The sequence below is a fragment of the Pecten maximus genome, chromosome 2, assembly GCF_902652985.1.
Source record: "Pecten maximus chromosome 2, xPecMax1.1, whole genome shotgun sequence".
NCBI lineage: Eukaryota > Metazoa > Mollusca > Bivalvia > Pectinida > Pectinidae > Pecten > Pecten maximus.
Genome location: NC_047016.1, coordinates 46,513,350 through 46,533,115, shown reverse-complemented (window position 1 = coordinate 46,533,115; position 19,766 = coordinate 46,513,350). Strand labels below are relative to the sequence as shown.

General features: G+C 42.5%; 1 protein-coding gene across 1 annotated transcript in view; it reads right to left on the bottom strand.

Annotated features, from left to right (window-relative positions):
* LOC117322279 (histone-lysine N-methyltransferase 2C-like) overlaps positions 1-19,766 on the bottom strand; it is a 100,650-nt gene that overhangs the window by 6,642 nt on the left and 74,242 nt on the right. The window contains 16 exon segments of the mRNA XM_033877093.1: positions 109-239; positions 1,500-1,799; positions 2,008-2,137; positions 3,118-3,230; positions 3,674-3,917; positions 4,313-4,422; positions 4,954-5,058; positions 5,469-5,831; positions 6,254-6,402; positions 7,746-8,266; positions 8,753-8,960; positions 10,629-10,808; positions 11,618-12,070; positions 12,365-12,512; positions 12,779-12,906; positions 13,273-19,437. Of these exon segments, the coding sequence (XP_033732984.1) occupies positions 109-239; positions 1,500-1,799; positions 2,008-2,137; positions 3,118-3,230; positions 3,674-3,917; positions 4,313-4,422; positions 4,954-5,058; positions 5,469-5,831; positions 6,254-6,402; positions 7,746-8,266; positions 8,753-8,960; positions 10,629-10,808; positions 11,618-12,070; positions 12,365-12,512; positions 12,779-12,906; positions 13,273-19,437 (9,448 nt within the window).

The window sequence follows — 19,766 nt, the reverse complement described above, 5'->3', positions numbered from 1 at the left end:
GCCATTGAGACTATATTTCATGCAAGGTCTCTACTTGTATCGAGTGGCTAAATGACAGCTTGTTAACTCCTGTACAGAGACTTTTTGCTGGGCCACTCTGTCACTTACCTTCTGAAGTGGGTGCGTAGTTTAGGCTCCGTCCTAGCACAGCCTGTTGGGTTAATCAGAAGGGGCATGTCGATGAGAGAGGACCGACCAAACTTGAAGTGGTAATTATTGAGTTGGTCAGTCCCAGGAAGCTGAAGGGAAGAAATGGAATGTCAGTATGTTAGCAAGAGCACTGTTAAAAATATCATACTCTTGCTCCGAGTAACATACAGTGCAACTTCCGAAAACCGAACCTTCTAAAAACCGAACACCTCTGAATACCGAACGAATTGTCATTGTACGGAATTGGTCCTTCTTTATTATAGTATTAAAAAACTTCCAAATACCGATCCCTCTGAATTCCGAACACCGGTCTGATTTTGTGTCCGGTTCCTGTTAAAATATACCAAAAATTACTTCTGAAAACCGGCCTTACCTGAGCGATTATGACACGAGGTCAGGCCAGTCAACCGTGAAACAACAACTGTGACAGGTATTGTGTGAAGCCTTATTGTCTCGGGACCTACGTAGGTGATTTGTACAGGTATCCAATATATACCCCAAGGGTGCATTATGACCGAAGGCCTAGTGTATAATCAACACGACAATTATGAAACAATGCCACACTTCATTGAAGCGCGTCGGTTCGTTTATTTTCTCAATGCAAGTAGAGCTAGAAGCCTGAGTTTCGCATTTAATTTAAATGAGGCCCAAAAGGGGTTGTTTTCGTAAAGAAGCCCGTGATGTTTTTTTTAGACAACAGCGATGTTGGAAATACGACCAGTATCATCTGATCAATTGTAATTGATATTGAAACAAAATATCTTCACGCCCTTTAATATTATTTGATGTGTAAAATATTCTGTATCGGACTATTGGCCCCATCCACATGACGAAGCTTCACCGGATGTAACAAAATGTAGGCCGATCGTAAAGTGTAGTTGTACATGTGAAAATACTGTTTAAAACTATTGTTATAGTCATTTGCCTTTCTTATATATTCTGCAATATAAACATTGATTAACTTTCATAATATGCATATTATTCAGACAATCCAAATTGTCTAAGTTTTGTAATCGGGTGCATTCTAATAAAACATCGTCCAACCAATTATATCCAGAATTTGACCGGTCATTTTTCGATCAACTTCTCCAAACCGAACCCTCTATAAACCGAACAAATAGTCATGTCCCATGCATGTTCGGTTTATAGAGGTTCCACTGTATATCTTTTCTAGCAATGCAATGTTATTTGCTACTGTTTACATAGTTATATATAGCTATTATAGTGGAATACCACTACAATAGTGCAATTGGGTCTGTCCTTAAGATTTTCTTGTAAATTACTGTTAAACAACTAAAAACAGCCAGAATCTTGATTTTTTTCTTCTCTGATGTGCACATGCCACTTACCGACTCAAGGACCCTGATTATGGTGGGCTCAGTAAGTCCAAACAGTTCCTCGCCCGTAATGAAGTTGGGGAAGATTTTGACAAGGTCTGCATTTTTCCTCATCTTGTCGAGCGGTTCCAAGACCTTGGACCAGACAGCACGCGGTGTGTTATCTTCCATCACCAGGTCCTCAAATCCACGCTCAACCACTTGGATCTTAAATCCCGCCTGACCTTCATTCTCAAAAATGCTGCAGACGTATCGACAACGCTTGTAAAGTCGTCGCATGCTCCAATAAAACCGACTCGACTTGTAGCCGACCTAGAGAGACAAATTTGGTGATTAACGGTTTTCATTGTAAAAATCTCATTCAAACATAAAACCAGCTTGATTTACATATTAATTTCATTTTTGAATTTAAACCCAAAGTGTAAGCTCTGTTACAAGAAAACTGGATTTGTTACAGGTCTGAAGATATTTGAACTGTACAATCAAACCAATTATCTCCAGGATGTGGTTCCATACTTACCGGGTAGATGTAGTCCCGAGTGTGGTATTTAGCACTGATTATTTGGTAGGGCATCAAATGCCCTATACTGTGTAGGATTAGTGAGCCCACCCTCAGGGTGAAGTTACCCTCCTGTTGACGATGTACCATACTACAACACAAAACAGCAATATAACAATGTGTACTATCCTGTTGACGATGTACCATACTACAACACAAAACAGCAATATAACAATGTGTACTATCCTGTTGACGATGTACCATACAACACAAAACAGCAATATAACAATGTGTACTATCCTGTTGACGATGTACCATACTACAACACAAAACAGCAATATAACAATGTGTACCATCCTGTTGACGATGTACCATACTACAACACAAAACAGCAATATAACAATGTGTACCATCCTGTTGACGATGTACCATACTACAACACAAAACAGCAATATAACAATGTGTACCATCCTGTTGACGATGTACCATACTACAACACAAAACAGCAATATAACAATGTGTACCATCCTGTTGACGATGTACCATACTACAACACAAAACAGCAATATAACAATGTGTACCATCCTGTTGACGATGTACCATACTACAACACAAAACAGCAATATAACAATGTGTACTATCCTGTTGACGATGTACCATACTACAACACAAAACAGCAATATAACAATGTGTACTATCCTGTTGACGATGTACCATACTACAACACAAAACAGCAATATAACAATGTGTACTATTCTATGTATAATTTCCTCACACAATCCAGCTATCTTGACATGGCAGACAAGGGTGAAACTATTTTTAGGATTATTGATAAAAAGATTTTTTTATACATGCATGCATTCTTTGTTGAAATACACTCAGCCAAAGTTTTGATAAATTTTGCCTGGAATTTTTGTTAAAACAATTGATGATTCCAGCATGTTTCATGATTTACAAAGATTACTTTCTCATTTTATCAGACTGGTATCCATAATGTAGGTGAGCTGGCGATAGTGACATTCATTTGATTTTATATGAAGTTCAATGTCAGAGATGCTGTATATGACAGATTGGGGAAAAAATTATTTGCTTTTTCATGACTAGTTGACTACTGTAGTGAGATTTCCCTACCTGGCCACTTGTTTGTCCTCGTCACGGTTGATGTACACACGGCGATGTACCACCAAGGATTCCAGTACATTGTCTGGAGTTAGCTTGGGAGCGTGGGCAGGACACAGTAATGTCTGTAATGTATAACACTGCCTTAGTCCACTGTTATATATCATTACATACATGTACACTCGACATTAGAACACTGACCAGTCCCTATATACCTCCCTTACCGAGTGTCAGTACAGATCTGGTCAAACCATATTAGAAGCTATTCTATGACCTATCAAGGTCGTATGATTCATTTTTCAAGGAAATGTTCATATCTTCACTTCCTTGAGAGTATGTCTGCTTTTTTGTATTTTTACCTTGGCAGCTTCCACAAAACCTTGTATCCCATCTATAAACATATTACTTGTACTTGGTTTAACCATGTGAAATTTCACATAAGATTTGAATTTATGGATTCCGGAAAATCCTCAAAACCCTAAATGTAGATGGAGAGACACATCTATAACTACCTATATCATTATAAATCTAGGTTCATTTTATATATATATTGCATATTAGTTCTTACCTTATTCTGGAAGAACATACAGCCCTGTTTGTTTGCACAGCCAACATGATAGAAATTGCCACATCTAGACTTGAAGCATTCCAGTGTAGCACCCATGTTTTTACAGACGACACACTCCGTCCGCAGGCCACGGGTGTAGGCTATGTCAACATTCATCAGGGCACCGTTCAGGGTCTCGTACACTTCTGATGACCACAGGGCACAGTTCAGATGGATGTATTTATCAACATCCATGTTCAACATCCTGGAAAAAAATGGCAGAGATAGAAGCATTGCCAAGATGTCCTAAAAGAACCCCCATCCATCAGCTCTCACTAGAGATGAACCGTGAATCGATCACAATATTTCAACTGGTTCATCAAAGTAATTGTACACCCCCATAAGGTATTGTATCGAGATCTGTTACTTTGAACAATGTTTTTACATTATAATGAATCTAACATTATTATTCCCATCTCAGTGCAGTCTCCATATATATATACATGTATATATATATATAACACTGCCTGAGGAAATCTGAGAGGGCAGAAAAGCTTTGCGGCAAAGTCTTGATTTTTTGTTATTTTTTATACATTCACCTTCGCAAGGACAGATCTCTTTTTCTTATATATATATCTATATATATACATAGCTACATACCTGCCTGGCCCGTCAGTGGTTTCATCACCACCAACCTGACAGAAAGCACACACTCTGTTGTCCACAGGTAGTGGGTCTGGCACGATTATGGTCCCTAGGGCCTTCCATAGCTGTAATAAACAATCCCTCGTGTGTATCTGATTCACCATAAAGAAAATCTACCTCATTGTCTATATTGTGTATCTGATTCACCATAAAGAAAATCTACCTCATTGTCTATATTGTGTATCTGATTCACCATAAAGAAAATCTACCTCATTGTCTATATTGTGTATCTGATTCACCATAAAGAAAATCTACCTCATTGTCTATATTGTGTATCTGATTCACCATAAAGAAAATCTACCTCATTGTCTATATTGTGTATCTGATTCTCTGATTCACCATATAGAAAATTTACTTCATTGTCTAGTCAAATCATGGGAAGATGAAATACTCTAAAATCTATAAGTTTTTTTTTATAACATTGAACACAATTTAGCAAAGAGAACAATACTTTAAATAATCAAGAGGCCCAATGGGCCTGGATCACTCTTCTGCACTGATTCATCACAAGGTGAGTTAAATATTCATTCAATTACAAAATAACAGGTATGAATATCCTCATTTTCAAAAGAATTTAAACCGAGTGTGCTACATACCACATCCACCTCTATCTCGGGCATGCCTGGCGCCACGCCCAGGCTCTCCACAACATCATTCTGAACATACTTGTACCGTTTTCCCTTCCATTTCTTCTCCAATGGCTGAGGACAAAATGAAATATCGTCACATACACAAACAAAAGTGGCTGATCTTACATCAAAATATACATTATATAAGATGTTCTACAAAATCCAACTGTGTGTTACATCATTGTCTGGTAGGTGATGTGGCCTTGATAATCCACCTACCTACATTAGAGAGCAGTCAGTTATTCTATTCTACCATGTACAATAATATGACCAATATTTAAACTATACAAGAGGCCTAGTGGACCTGAATTGAGCTTATGCAAAGAATGCTTTGTTGAAATTTTTTATTCCTGAGAGTTTCGAAGTTAATTTAGATCCTGATGTTGATCACAATGAAACATTCCTTCTTTGGGCAAGCAAGCTAAAATACATTGATGCAGTAGATGATGATGTTATCATCACACAGGTAAATGAATTTTTACCTTATCATAGTAGCTATTGCTGCGTTTGAGTTTTTTCTGTAGTTTTTCCTCAGACTTCTGTCTGACAGGCGTGGTAGGTGTGACTGTTGGTGTGGACACACCAGAAGACGTGGGCGTCGTCGGAGTGGATGGTACGGGAGGAGCCTCGTTACCCGACAATGTAGAAGTGTCGGTCAGCGGGCTGGACATGTCAAAGGTTTTCACTGGACTGACTAGTGTAGAGACCTGGGGAGGAGGCAGCGGGTCCATGGTCTCCTCCTTCATCTCCACTGATTTAGGGTGAGGCTGTATCATCTGACAGATAGCTATATACTGGCTACAGCAGTCGGAGGTACAGAACGTCACTTCTTCATCCTCTATATCCTGATGGTTAAATACAGATGTCAGTTACCATGTACATACAGGGTCAGAAGATCAGTATGAGCTACAGGCGAACCTCACAATCTCAAAGTCATGAACAAACTTTGACATATTCAAAGTATTTGAGGTAATCAAGAATATTTCATGTAGAATTTATTCGAGGTTATCAAGAATATTTCATGTAGAATTTATTTGAGGTAATCAAGAATATTTCATGTAGAATTTATTCGAGGTTATCAAGAATATTTCATGTAGAATTCATTCGAGGTAATCAAGAATATTTCATGTAGAATTTTTACTTCGAGCTGAGCAGAGTGTTTGAAATTATAAGACATTTGGTTGAAATTAGATGATAGATTGTAAGCTATATAAATTAATTCCAATTGTACAAGTGTTTTAACATCAAACATTCCAGTAGTAATTACCTTGAATGTAAACTGGTCCTCTTTCTTGAGACAGGGAATCTCTGATCGTCGCTTCCTCACCCCACCGTCCATCACAACAGTCTGACAGTGGCGACAGAACTTGGGTTTGGCCTTGATGAGGGAGTGGATGTTAACAGCCTGTTCCTTGTCTGTTGAACAATATAGAAATGTATATAAACCTTAAATATCTAAGACCGATAACTATTAGTCTACATATCGCACCTTTGACCCCAGACTAGTCTACATATCACATCTTTGACCCCAGACATACCATGATAAATATTAGTCTACATATCACATCTTTGACCCCAGACATACCATGATAAATATTAGTCTACATATCACACCTCTGACCCCAAACATACCATTATAAATATTAGTCTACATGTCACACCTTTGACCCCAGACATACCATGATAAATATTAGTCTACACGTCACACCTTTGACCCCAGACATACCATGATAAATATTAGTCTACATATCACACCTCTGACCCCAAACATACCATTATATTTACCATTGTATGGCACTGCCACTATATAACCCTACCAATTCAGTTGCGAGTTCACCAGCCTATGAACTGCCAACAGGAAGTGATCTCTGCTACTCGTAAGCGCGGGAAATTTGAATTTGAAAATTTCAAAACAAAAATCGCATGACAAATAAAAAATCGCAGATGGTAAATATAAGAATTGAACGGCTTTCAGTTGGCATTCATATCGACTATGAATGCCAACTGAAAGCCGTTCAATGCTTAAATAAATATTAGTCTACATGTCACACCTCTGACCCCAGACATACCATGATATTAGTCTAAATATCGCACCTTTGACCCCAGACATACCATGGTAAATATTAGTCTACATAACCTTTGACCCCAGACATACCATGGTAAATATTAGTCTACATATCGCACCTTTGACCCCAGACTAGTCTACATATCGCACCTTTGACCCCAGACTAGTCTACATATCACACCTTTGACCCCAGACTAGTCTACATATCGCACCTTTGACCCCAGACTAGTCTACATATCGCACCTTTGACCCCAGACTAGTCTACATATCACACCTTTGACCTCAAACTAGTCTACATATCGCACCTTTGACCCCAGACTAGTCTACATATCACACATTTGACCCAGACAACCATGATAAATATTAGTCTACATATCACACCTTTGACCTCAAACTAGTCTACATATCGCACCTTTGACCCCAGACTAGTCTACATATCACACCTTTGACCCAGACAACCATGATAAATATTAGTCTACATATCACACCTTTGACCTCAAACTAGTCTACATATCACACCTTTGACCCCAGTCTATTCTAAAACTTTCCTTAAGAATACCTTGATTATTTCTAATACCACATTCCTGTAAACACACGATAGTTCTTATTACATGTTTGTATTTTTGTTATCTTAGAAGTCCAGCCCTTTTCCACTCTAGGAAGATTCTTCACTCCTGCCTTACATCATACTTACGTTTAGTAAGAGATTTGTATGTGTCTGGTGAAGGACTTCTGCTCACTTCATAAGTTGGCGGCACGGCGATCTTCAGAAGTTCTGCTATGGTGGACAACACACCACCAATATCTTCGGCAGATTTTGCCGACAATGTCACTGTTACGGATATGTCCTGCTTCAGATCAGCATCTCGGAAAGGTTTGGTAAGTGAAGATGTCAGACTCTGGGTCATATCATTTTCCTTACCAGATAGTGACATTGGATCATAACCCCATTTCTTGTCCATCATATCACTGTCTAGGAATGGTCGAGGATGACCATACATTTTCTCTGGCATTTCAAATTGTGGATCTGCAGACTTCGGTCGGATGGGCGATGCCTTCACCACAACAGGTTGCACAAGAGGCATGGAAGGTGACGCTCGGTCGTCAATGGGAGCAGGGTCAATAGGTCGTAACATTGGATACTCTTCCTCCACTTCACCAAATCCATGCTCAGGAGATGATGACGATATCACAGTTTCTGGGCTATCACTTCCTCTACAATACCGAGACAAGACATGGATGTGAATTGCGACAGTAGATTGTAAATTACGTAAAGTATCTCTATAATTTCACACCAGAGTCATATAAAGTCAAACTTGCTTTAGTGACATCCTGTTAATTAATGGTCAACGGTCCATGTCTTCCTGATGAAAATCAATATATAAATGCACAAAAGTTAACTGGCCGCCTGGCAAACTGACATGGTTTTGAAAGTCATTTTGCTTTTCACAATTAATCATCAAAAATTATCAAATTATTTTTATATTACTTGGGTTTGAATTTAGCTGAAGGCAAACTACAGGGCTATGCCTTACTCGTTAATGGACGTCCCATATCTACCATTGACCATTCAGGAAGAATATGACAATGATGTATTGTTTACACAGACAGATGGGAGATGACAAGTCATGACCTCAGCTCTTTGGAACTGATGCTATATAAGAGTTATACTGACCATACAACATTTTCTCTGAACCTTACCTAGAAAAAAGGTCAAGTCTTGATTCAATCCTCGGAGGAGGAGGCAGAGCAGGTAGCACAGGTTTATCGCGCGATCCTATCATTTGGGCTCCGAACATCGGATGGTTCTGCTGTTGGTTTTGCTGTGACGGGTGGCCCTGCATCATGTATCTATTCTGAAGGTCTTGGTTCTGGGCCAACTGGTACCTCTGAGAGTCTGACTGGCCTCCTGGAAATCAAAATCAGTATAACAATATTTGTCTGGTTGTCAGAATTGGTAAACACAGCATCTTATCTAAGCTGTCATTTAGTTTTTACTTTATATCCAGTAAAATATTGAAATATGGATATGAAGGCAAAGACACATTCATTATTTCTATATATTTTGCTGGCTTCTAAATGAGGATGATTATGATATCCCAACACTAAATTCGTTAATTTTGGGTTGATCATGATGTCCCAACATTGAATCTGTATCATTTTATGGGTTGTTTTGACTTTCCAACAGTAAATCTATATTATTTTGGGGTTATTGTGATATCCCAACACTAAATCTATATTATTTTTGGGTTATTATGATGTCTTAACACAGTAAATCTATATTATTTTTGGGTTACTGTGATATCCCAACACTAAATCTATATTATTTTTGGGTTATTATGATGTCTTAACAGTAAATCTATATTATTTTGGGGTTATTGTGATATCCCAACACTAAATCTATATTATTTTTGGGTTATTATGATGTCTTAACAGTAAATCTATACTATTTTGGGGTTATTATGATGTCCGAACAGTAAACCTATACTATTTTTGGGTTGTTGTGAGTTTTATATCTAGATGGAAGAGTGATCATTCCTATGGCTTGTTGCACAGGATGAACTAGAACTGTCGCCAGGATGGCTGACTAATACCCCCGCAATCTGCACGAGTCAATGGTGAATTGGAACTGTTAATTAGAGGCTAACTAAGATAACCCAGTTATATAGTGACCAGTTGCCATAACAACCATAATTTTGAGAAAAAGAAAGTGGCATGCACATCTACCCATGGTCCTCTATATTTGTGGGAAGTTTCATTGAAATCGGCCCTTCGGTTTAGGAGGAGTTGTCCGAACAAGCATAAAGTTATGGCTCTTATAGGAAAACCTGTTTATAGTTACCAGTTGCCATAGCAACCATAATTTCGAAAAAAAAGAAAGTGGCATGCATATCTATGTATGGTCCTCTATATTTGTGTGAAGTTTCATTGAAATCGGCCCTTCGGTTTAGGAGGCGTTGTCTGGACAAACTTAAAGTTATGGTTCTTATCAGAAAACCTGTTTATAGTGACCAGTTGCCATAGCAACCATAATTTTGTGAAAAATAAAGAGGCATGCACATCTATACATGGTCCTCTATATTTGTGTGAAGTTTCATTGAGATCGGCCCTTCGGTTTAGGAGGAGTTTTCCGGACAAGCATAAAGTTATGGCTCTTATCGGAAAACCTGTTTATAGTGACCAGATGCCATAGCAACCATAATTTTGAAGAAAAAAAAGAAAGTGGCATGCACGTTTATGTATGGTCCTCTATATTTGTGTGAAGTTTCATTGAAATCGGCCCTTCGGTTTAGGAGGAGTTGTCCGGACAAACTTAAAGTTATGGTTCTTATCGGAAAACCTGTTTATAGTGACCAGTTAACATAGCAACCATAATTTTGAGAAAAATAAAGTGGCATGCACATCTACACATGATCATTAATATTTGTGTGAAGTTTCATCGGAATTGGCCCATCGGTTTAGGAGGAGTTATCCGGACAAAATGCGTCTACAGACGGACGGACGGATGGACAGACAACCTGATTCCAGTATACCCCCCTAACTTTGTTGCGGGGGTATAACAAGTGAGGAAACGTACCAACTCCTAGTCGATCATGGCCATCAGTGATGTACTTTCTTCGTGTTTCGATGTCACGCTGTCGAGACAGTCCCATAAATGACTCTAGGGGAGGTAATCCAACCAACAGTGTACTGCCATAATAATCGGCAACACCCTCGAGGTATGAGGCACCAAATGTTCCTTTTAGCTGATTTTCACCTGTAAGACAATTAGAATCATCTATTAGCTTATTTCTGTTAGTCAATATCAGACATTGGGTTAAAAGCCAAAAGGTTGCCTGAGATATCAACATATAGATCATTTGAAATATCATATTATAAAATATCTGAACTTCCACTCAGTAACCCTCCATTTCAGTTGAATGACTTCTTTCATTTTGATTGCTTTCATAATGTTAAATATTTATTAGTAGCAATATAAGAAGAAATTGGCTGGACTTTGACATTGACATCAGGGTCACAGTGACCTAAATTCTGTGTATTTTGTACCTTGTGAGGGAGATGTACTACCCTCCTTCAGACAAATTTCAGACAAAACATTGAAATAATCAGTTAAACTTATTCCGAAGATGAATATTGGAAAATACTGAAAATGTGACATTTTTGCATTATTGTGGCATTTTTATGTAATTTAGAAGAAAAATAAGTCTGGAAATACAATTCTTATTTATCAGTTTTATGATACAAAATCTATGTAAAAACAGACATTTTCAATGTATTTTTTACAACAGTTCGGTCTTTGAACCACCCGGTTACTTGAAGGTGGCAGGATATTTTTTGAAGAATGTGCAAAAAATAGTCCCAGACAAATTGACTTTTATTTCTTATTCAAATTGCTAATCATATACCAGCAAGTCAAAAAGTGTGTCAAGAATTTATGGAGGGCAGTGCCGAAGTATAATCTGTAACGGTGAAAAGGTTACGGCCAAAGATTTTATTTGAAGACTATGAGAAAGCGGGACCAAGCTTCTGTTTTAGGATAATGCTTAGTGATAGTAAACACTTCACCTGTGAGTAATGCAGCGCTACCATGAACTGGACTGATGGAAAAGAAACTGCCAACACGAGGTTCCTGAAGGGGCACGACTGGTAGTGAGCCTAAGCTGCTGAAGAAACCCTCCAGCTTCACATCTTTGTCCTTGTCCTTCGAGGTGTCTGCATTCTTGGCCTTGCTCTTCCTCTGCCTTTTCTTCGGCTGTGGCTGTGTTGGGACAGGTACAGGAGGGACAGGGCCTTGGACAGGAGGAGGAACTTGACCGTCCACCATGGGCGGTACTGGAGCAGCCATCACCATTTGATCTCCCCCTTCTCCCGGAGGCTGCTGGGTTGGCTGTTCTTGCTGTTTCTTCTTCTTCCTCTTTCGTGTCTCGCCCGACTTGCGTTTGGCTTTCCTTGTTTCCTCAAACTCCTTCCGCTTGGCTTCATACTCTTGCTTCCTCATTTCTGCAAGGACAAGACCCTCTATAAGATATAAGAATTTTCATAGGATTAATTTTACAGTGTAACCTTCTGAAACTGCCCAAGCGTGTGAGCAAAAGTCTTAACAGACCGCTAGTGCTTACAGAGCATTTACAGAGTTATAGGCAGGTAGGTGTCTTCAGAAGGTTAAACTGTATTTTATATTTCAGTTTTTATTAAGATATATTCCCCAACAAAATTATGTGACAAAATATATTTTCAATTACCTTTTACTTTACATCACTTGTGTTATAAAATCGTGAAAAAGTCTCAATCAATGGCTCCAACACTATTTACCTAGGATCTTTTCCTTCTCCTCTGGAGTTTTGATGTCCCATTCTTCGGCCGAGATCTCTGCTTCTTTCAACAGAGGCATCTGCTCTATCATTTCCAGCTGTCGTTGTTGCTCTGGTGTCAACTGTACTGGAGACCCATCCTCCGATTCCTATAATTACATTGGGTAATGGCGAAATACAATTTGCTGCAGTACTGTAATATTAAGGTTTGCTTATAGCTTCAGTATAATATTACAGTATTTTCAGCAAATTGTATACTGAAGCTATGAGCAAACCTTAATTCATTCTTCAGTTTCAAGACACTTTAACAATCAAAGGGCCAAAGGCCCTGAAAAACGTGTGATTACCTGTATTCCTAATTTCACTTTATTTAACTTTATGTGACTACAGTTTAGCATCTCCTGGAAATACTAACCAAAGGTGTCCCATCAGCTGACCCCGGCAACATCTGTTTCTTGAATGCATTCATCCCTGCTGTGCCCAGTAGCTGCTTGAGGATGGCATTCTGTCTGATCTTAAGGTCCTCTTCCTCTGTCAGCATGCCTACAAAATAAAATACATTTCTCTTTACCCTGGCCTAGATATCATCATGTTCATTATTTCCCATCATTTTTACTCAATTTTCCCCCCGTGGAATCCTGTTGTTTGTCAACCAAAGTATCTTTTCCCTCGGTTTGTGATACCTGGTCTCATTCGATTAGTCCCAAATACGTTATGAGAAGCCCTCGTTTACACAAGAATGAATATAACTGTTACATAGATGTTGACAATAGCTTGGTAATAATACATTTATAATGTACAGCAGGCACAGACACCATTCAGAATTAAACTAATCATAATATCTTACACATACCAGGTTGTAAATTCAACCAATCAGAATATATACACACACCAGGGTGTTGAACTTACCAGGGGGTTTCTGGGAGATGTCCATGGGCTCCTCTTTGATGCGCATTTCCCCGGACAACTGTCGAGCTATACCATCCGGCCCACTCATCATCATATCTGTCTTAATACTGGGCGAGGTAGGCGTGTGCATGTGAATACTCGACTGTGGACTGGGGTTGGAGCTAGCGCGGGAGGGTGTCCTGGAAGGTGTTCGAGATGGTGATGGGCTTGGGTGTGGCATCGGTGGCGTCTGATTTGGTCCCGAGATGGATGAGGGAGTGACCGACCCTGGAAGCGATGGTGTCAAGGTTGTGATGGGTACAGTGGACAGAGCCGTCATCAGTACTCCTGGGTTGCCTGCCCGATCTTGCATTTGAGAGTGCACACCCATGTAAGGAGGCCCAGCCTCGGAAGTCTGAGGCGACATCTTATTGGCCATAGCTACCAAGTGTTCCTGAAACCTTGGACCACCAGGCGGATTGCCTCCAGATCCAGGGGGCATGCCTGTCATGTGAGCAGGCATTCTTGGAGGAAAGCCTGGCCCCATGGGATATCTCATACGCATCATGTTCTCCATCTGCTGGTTAGAAGCGACCAACTGGGGGGTACCTGGGGGTGCACTAGAGTAGGGTGGGTGTGGCATATGCTGATGGCTGGCCATTGAAGACATAGAACCAGGGGGATACTGTTCTCCCATGGAATCCATCATCCCTTGTGGTCCCATGTGAGACGACATCGGCACCCCATCTGCTTGCATTTGCTCGGGCCGCATCATTGGTGGTGGCATCCTCTGCATGTGAGGTGGCATGTTGTACTGTGGATACCCAGGTGGCATCTTCATTCGTTGATGTGGAGGCATGTGCTGCAGGCCTGGTGGCGGCCTTCCTCCCTGCGGTGGATATGGTCTTTGCCCCATCATGGACATCTGTGAGGGCCTTTGGTCAGGACCCATCATACCCATTCTAGTGTGAGGCGGCATTCTGGGCATGCCTTGCCCCATCGGGTAGTTCGGGACCATACCCTGGTGAGGCCCTGGTCTAGAACCTGCCATTGAGGTGTTTGGTCCTGGCATGGATGCTGATGGCATCATCTGTCTTGGAATTGGACCCTTTTGGCCACCTGGATACATATGTGGAAAAGAGGACTGAGCTTGGCCTGCTGGCCCAGATACTGATGTTGATGGTCCGGTTGACGAGGCTGTGGAGCTCTGTATGGATGCAGATACTGGAGAATGATCCATCGTTTGTGAGAACAATACCTGTTGCTTTGATGCAAGCAGAGCTGGATGTGACTTTGAGTCCGGAGTTTCCCCCGAAGATGCAGGAGGCATGCCTGGGATTGCAGAGTAGCTGGTTGGTACAATACTGGCCATCTGTTGCAGAGCAGTGGCTGCTGATGACAGGGCCATACCTGGAGGATGACCAGGCATACCTGCTGCCAGGGACATCGAAGGCATGAATCCAGGGTGTCTCTCGGCATGCTGGGGATGTGGCATACCATGTTTCACAGAGGCACCTGCAGAATCAGGAGGTAAATGTTGCGGCATGGATCCCGGAGCAGACAGCGGCACAGGCATACTCTGTTGTGTAGATTGAGATCCATATGGCATTTGAGACGCCTGAGTCAAAGATGATAAATGGGCCGCCTGGAGACCTTCAGTTGATGAAGGCATCTTATTTGCTTGTGAACTTTGTGTGGCTATGGACACATTCGAGAGACTTTTGTCCGAATGTTGCATCGGTGGTACCGTAGGACCTTCTGTTGTCTGTGGCATTTTTGTTAAAGAACCTCTAGGACTCGTGGAAGGTGTGGGCACCGACTGAGTTTCCGACGCTGGATTTAAGGCAACTGGTGTATCAGTGGACGGATTTACAGCTTCACTCTGATTGGATGAATGTGTCTGCTCCTTGGGCTGGGAGACTGAATTAGATATGTGCGTAGATGGTGAATTAACAGATGACACAGCTGACAGTGAAGTTGGTGGTGAAATATTGGAAGGTGGTAGATTAGATACAGATGTGTTGGTACCCTGAGATTCTGCAGAGCCACCACCTTGGATAGGGCTTGGAAGTGCTGGCTGTGTTGTCGCGGTTACAACTGTGTCAGATGTGTGACTTGGTGCCGGAGGGACCGCCGACGTCACGAGACTGGCCGAGGTTTCCGGAGCAGTATTTGGAGTGATGTTTATGTGTGTAGGTCTTGGTGCAGGTACCACTTCCCCTGTGAACGCGGATCCTGATGACGGCACAAGGGTCTGATGCTGCTGAGGCGGTACCTCAGACGAGGGAAGGCCAGCATATGACCGTGGTGTGTTACTGGGAAGGACAGCAACAGGAGGCTGAGGCGAGGGACCCATCCCCTCCATACGAACCTGTCCAGTGGGATGTACCACAGTGGTCACTACAATAGGTTCCGGACCAGCGGACAGATTGGTAGTGACCACAGCAGGAGGAGCAATAGGTTCCGGACCAGTGGACAGATTAGTGGTGACCACAGCAGGAGGAGCGATAGGTTTGAATATGTTGACGGGGACGTTTTTAGAAATTGGGGAAGACTGACTTTGTGACTGAACCTTATTTTCAGCACCCTGATTGGAAACAGGCACAGAGAGCTGATCATTTGTGTTAACAGATGTGCCTGCATCTGTTGCATTAGAACTGGCATCCATTTGTGCATTAGTTCCACTTTGGGGAATTGGAATAACACCTGATGTATTCTGATCAGATGAAGTTGGTGGCGTATTACAATGTTTTCCATCTGAGCAAACGCCTTGTTTTTCAGGGGGCGGAGTTCCACAATGAATACCGTCTGAACAAACTCCTTGGTTTTGTGGTGGCGGTGTGCCACAATGAATACCGTCTGAACAAACTCCTTGGTTTTCAGGAGGTGGTGTACCACAATGAATACCGTCAGAACAAACTCCTTGGTTTTGTGGCGGCGGTGTGCCACAATGAATACCGTCAGAACAAACTCCTTGTTGGTTTTCAGGAGGTGGCGGTGTGCCACAATGAATACCGTCTGAACAAACTCCTTGTTGGTTTTCAGGAGGTGGTGTACCACAATGAATACCGTCTGAACAAACTCCTTGTTGGTTTTGAGGCGGCGGTGTGCCACAATGAATACCGTCAGAACAAACTCCTTGTTGGTTTTCAGGAGGTGGTGTACCACAATGAATACCGTCTGAACAAACTCCTTGTTGGTTGTGAGGGGGCGGTGTGCCACAATGAATACCGTCAGAACAAACACCTTGTTGGTTTTCAGGAGGTGGTGTGCCACAATGGATGCCGTCAGAACAAACTCCTTGTTGGTTTTCAGGTGGTGGCGGTGTGCCACAATGAATACCGTCTGAACAAACTCCTTTTTGGTTTTGAGGCGGCGGTGTGCCACAATGAATACCGTCAGAACAAACACCTTGTTGGTTTTCAGGAGGTGGTGTGCCACAATGAATACCGTCTGAACAAACTCCTTGGTTTTCAGGTGGTGACGGTGTGCCACAATGAATACCGTCTGAACAAACTCCTTGGTTTTCAGGAGGTGGTGTGCCACAATGAATACCGTCTGAACAAACTCCTTGTTGGTTTTGAGGCGGTGGTGTGCCACAATGAATACCGTCTGAACAAACTCCTTGTTGGTTTTCAGGAGGTGGAGTCCCGCAATGAATACCATCTGAACATTTTTCTGAAGGTGGCGGTGTGCCACAATGAATACCATCTGAACAAACTCCTTGGTTGTGAAGCGGGGGTGTGCCACAATGGATACCGTCAGTACATTTTTCTGAAGGTGGCGGTGTGCCACAATGAATACCATCAGTACATTGTTCTGAAGGAGGTGGTGTGCCACAATGAATACCATCAGTACATTTTTCTGAAGGTGGCGGTGTGCCACAATGAATACCATCTGTACATTGTTCTGAAGGTGGTGGTGTGCCACAATGAATACCGTCTGTACATTGTTCTGAAGGTGGCGGTGTGCCACAATGAATACCGTCAGTACACTTTTCTGAAGGTGGCGGTGTGCCACAATGAATACCATCAGTACATTTTTCTGAAGGTGGCGGTGTGCCACAATGAATACCGTCAGTACACTTTTCTGAAGGTGGCGGTGTGCCACAATGAATACCGTCAGTACACTTTTCTGAAGGTGGTGGTGTGCCACAATGGATACCGTCAGTACATTGTTCTGAAGGTGGCGGTGTGCCACAATGAATACCGTCAGTACATTTTTCTGAAGGTGGCGGTGTGCCACAATGAATACCATCAGTACAGTCTTGATGTGTATTTTTATTAGCTTCTGTTGTTTGGGTAGTTGGCTGACTAGATACAGGAGAAGCGCTAGAGGTATTATGTGAAGGAGGCTGCTGATGTTGCAATTGTCCATGTGACCCTCCAGGAGGAGGTGGTCCCTGCTGCTGAGGATTCATCATACGCATCTGAGAATCTGATAAATGGAGAAAGTTCTGTGGACGTGGACCGCGTGGATTAGCGTAGTTTGGTTGTCCTGCGTGGCCTGGCGACCCGACAGGCCCGGGACTAATTTGCCTGTGATGGCCAGGCGGTCCCCTAGGACCCATATAACCAGGTGGTACTTGTGTACCTGGCTGACTAGGAGGGGTAGAAGAATGAGGCTTCCCACCTGGACCTTGGTACCTTACAGCTCCAGGTCCCATCTGAGGAAATTGTCCGTATGGAAAAGCAGGGCCTTGGGCTCTGGGCGACATCCTTTCTGTAGATGTTGGCTGAGATTGCCTGATGGCAGACTTGTCCTGCTGTGACTGTCTGAGGTCACCTCCTGCTCCTCTAGGACTTCCAGCAGAGTTTGGACTTTGTCTTTCAAGGGCATGTGGACTTTGTCTCTCCATCATGGCGCCATATGGACCCTGTCTGTCAGGGTATGGTCCAGCTTGTTGTCTTGGGCTCTGTCTGTCCATGTGTTGACCGATGGGATGTGGACTCTGCCGTGGGCTGATATGATCATACGACATCCCCATGTAGGGCCCTCCCTGCATAGCTTGGCGGGGACTCTGCCTGTCAGAGTGTGGACCGACAGGACTTTGTCGAGGACTGTGATGATCATGAACTATACCCAAATACTGGCCTGCACTGTGTGGACTCTTTCGTTCAGACATTCCCTGCATGTGTATGTTATGCTGATCCGAGTGGCTTAGTGCACTGCCTGGCATATGTGCAGGCATACCTGCGGCATGAGGGCTTTTCTTCTCCTGCATACCTCCAGGATGAGGGCTATGACTGGCGGCATGTGGGCTCTTCCTGTCTTGGCCTGGGTGTGGACTATGTCTCTCCTGCATGCTGGCCGCATGTGGACTACGCGGTGGCATGCCCTGCTTTTGTGCATTGTGGCCATGTGGTCCTTGTGCCATTGGTCCCATCTGGGACATATGAGGTGGTAGCCCTGATGGGACCTGCTGATTGGAATACTGGTATGGTCCTGTTGGTGTGCTGTTAGGTACCACCGACTGAATGCCTGTAATGCCAGTGTGCGGTTCCTGCTCCTTCCCTGACTGACCACCCTCGTGAAGTGTGTGTGGTGATTGAGGAGGGCCCTGCGCCCGCTGTGACATGGTTTGCTGGATCATGACATTCATTGGCATGATAGGCTCACTTTCTGTATGACTCTCCTCACCCTCCACATGTGTATCCGGATGGCCAGAAGCCACGTGTGGTGGCGGCTGCTGTGATGGCATTGGTCCTGCCACTGATGCTCCTGGTAGTGATTGTGGAGGACCTTGTGGCTGTTGAGGATGACCAGGAGGTCTCTGATTTGAGTACATTTCAGGATTACCGAGACCACTTGGTGCTCCGGGGGGTCGTACCATCATTGATGGGTGAGGCAGCGTCTGACCTGGACCTGGGGGTGCTGTTTGTCCTGCTCCACCAGGAGATGGTACAATACTGCCAGCAGGTGAAGAAGTCACGGTGCCATCCTTTGCTTGTGTGGTTTCCGTCTTTTTATCAGACCCAGTAGCAGAACCAGGAGATTTACTGGCATCTTGTGACTTGGAGGCGTCAGGTTTGTCTGTAGCTTTGGCTAGGCCTTTAGCTGTGTTGTTCAGAATTTCCATTATCCGTTTCTCCGTCTCGGACTGTGGCGTAAACTGGATTGGAGGTCGTGTCTCAGCAGTCGGAGGACCAGGATTGGCCGGGGTGGTAGAGGCTGCACATCCAGCATCTGTTGTAAGAAAGGATAATGCAAGTTCATTATGTTCTAAATTAATTTGTTAGAAAAAAAATATATTAAAAATTTGTTTCAATCTAAACATAAATTTCATCCCTTTTTATGAGCTATTATATCGTTTTTTTCTTTCCATCCATAACTGTATGTTCTATTGACTGGGTGCAGAATAAACTTTTGTATGGATGCAGTTGAAAGAGTAACAAAAGTTGTGCATGAAACATAGATACTGTATTTGACCTATTAAGGGCACTAGGTAAGAAGGTAAGTATTGAGTGGAGCTCCATTGTTTAGGTATCTCTTTCTCACATAAAACTATGTATCAT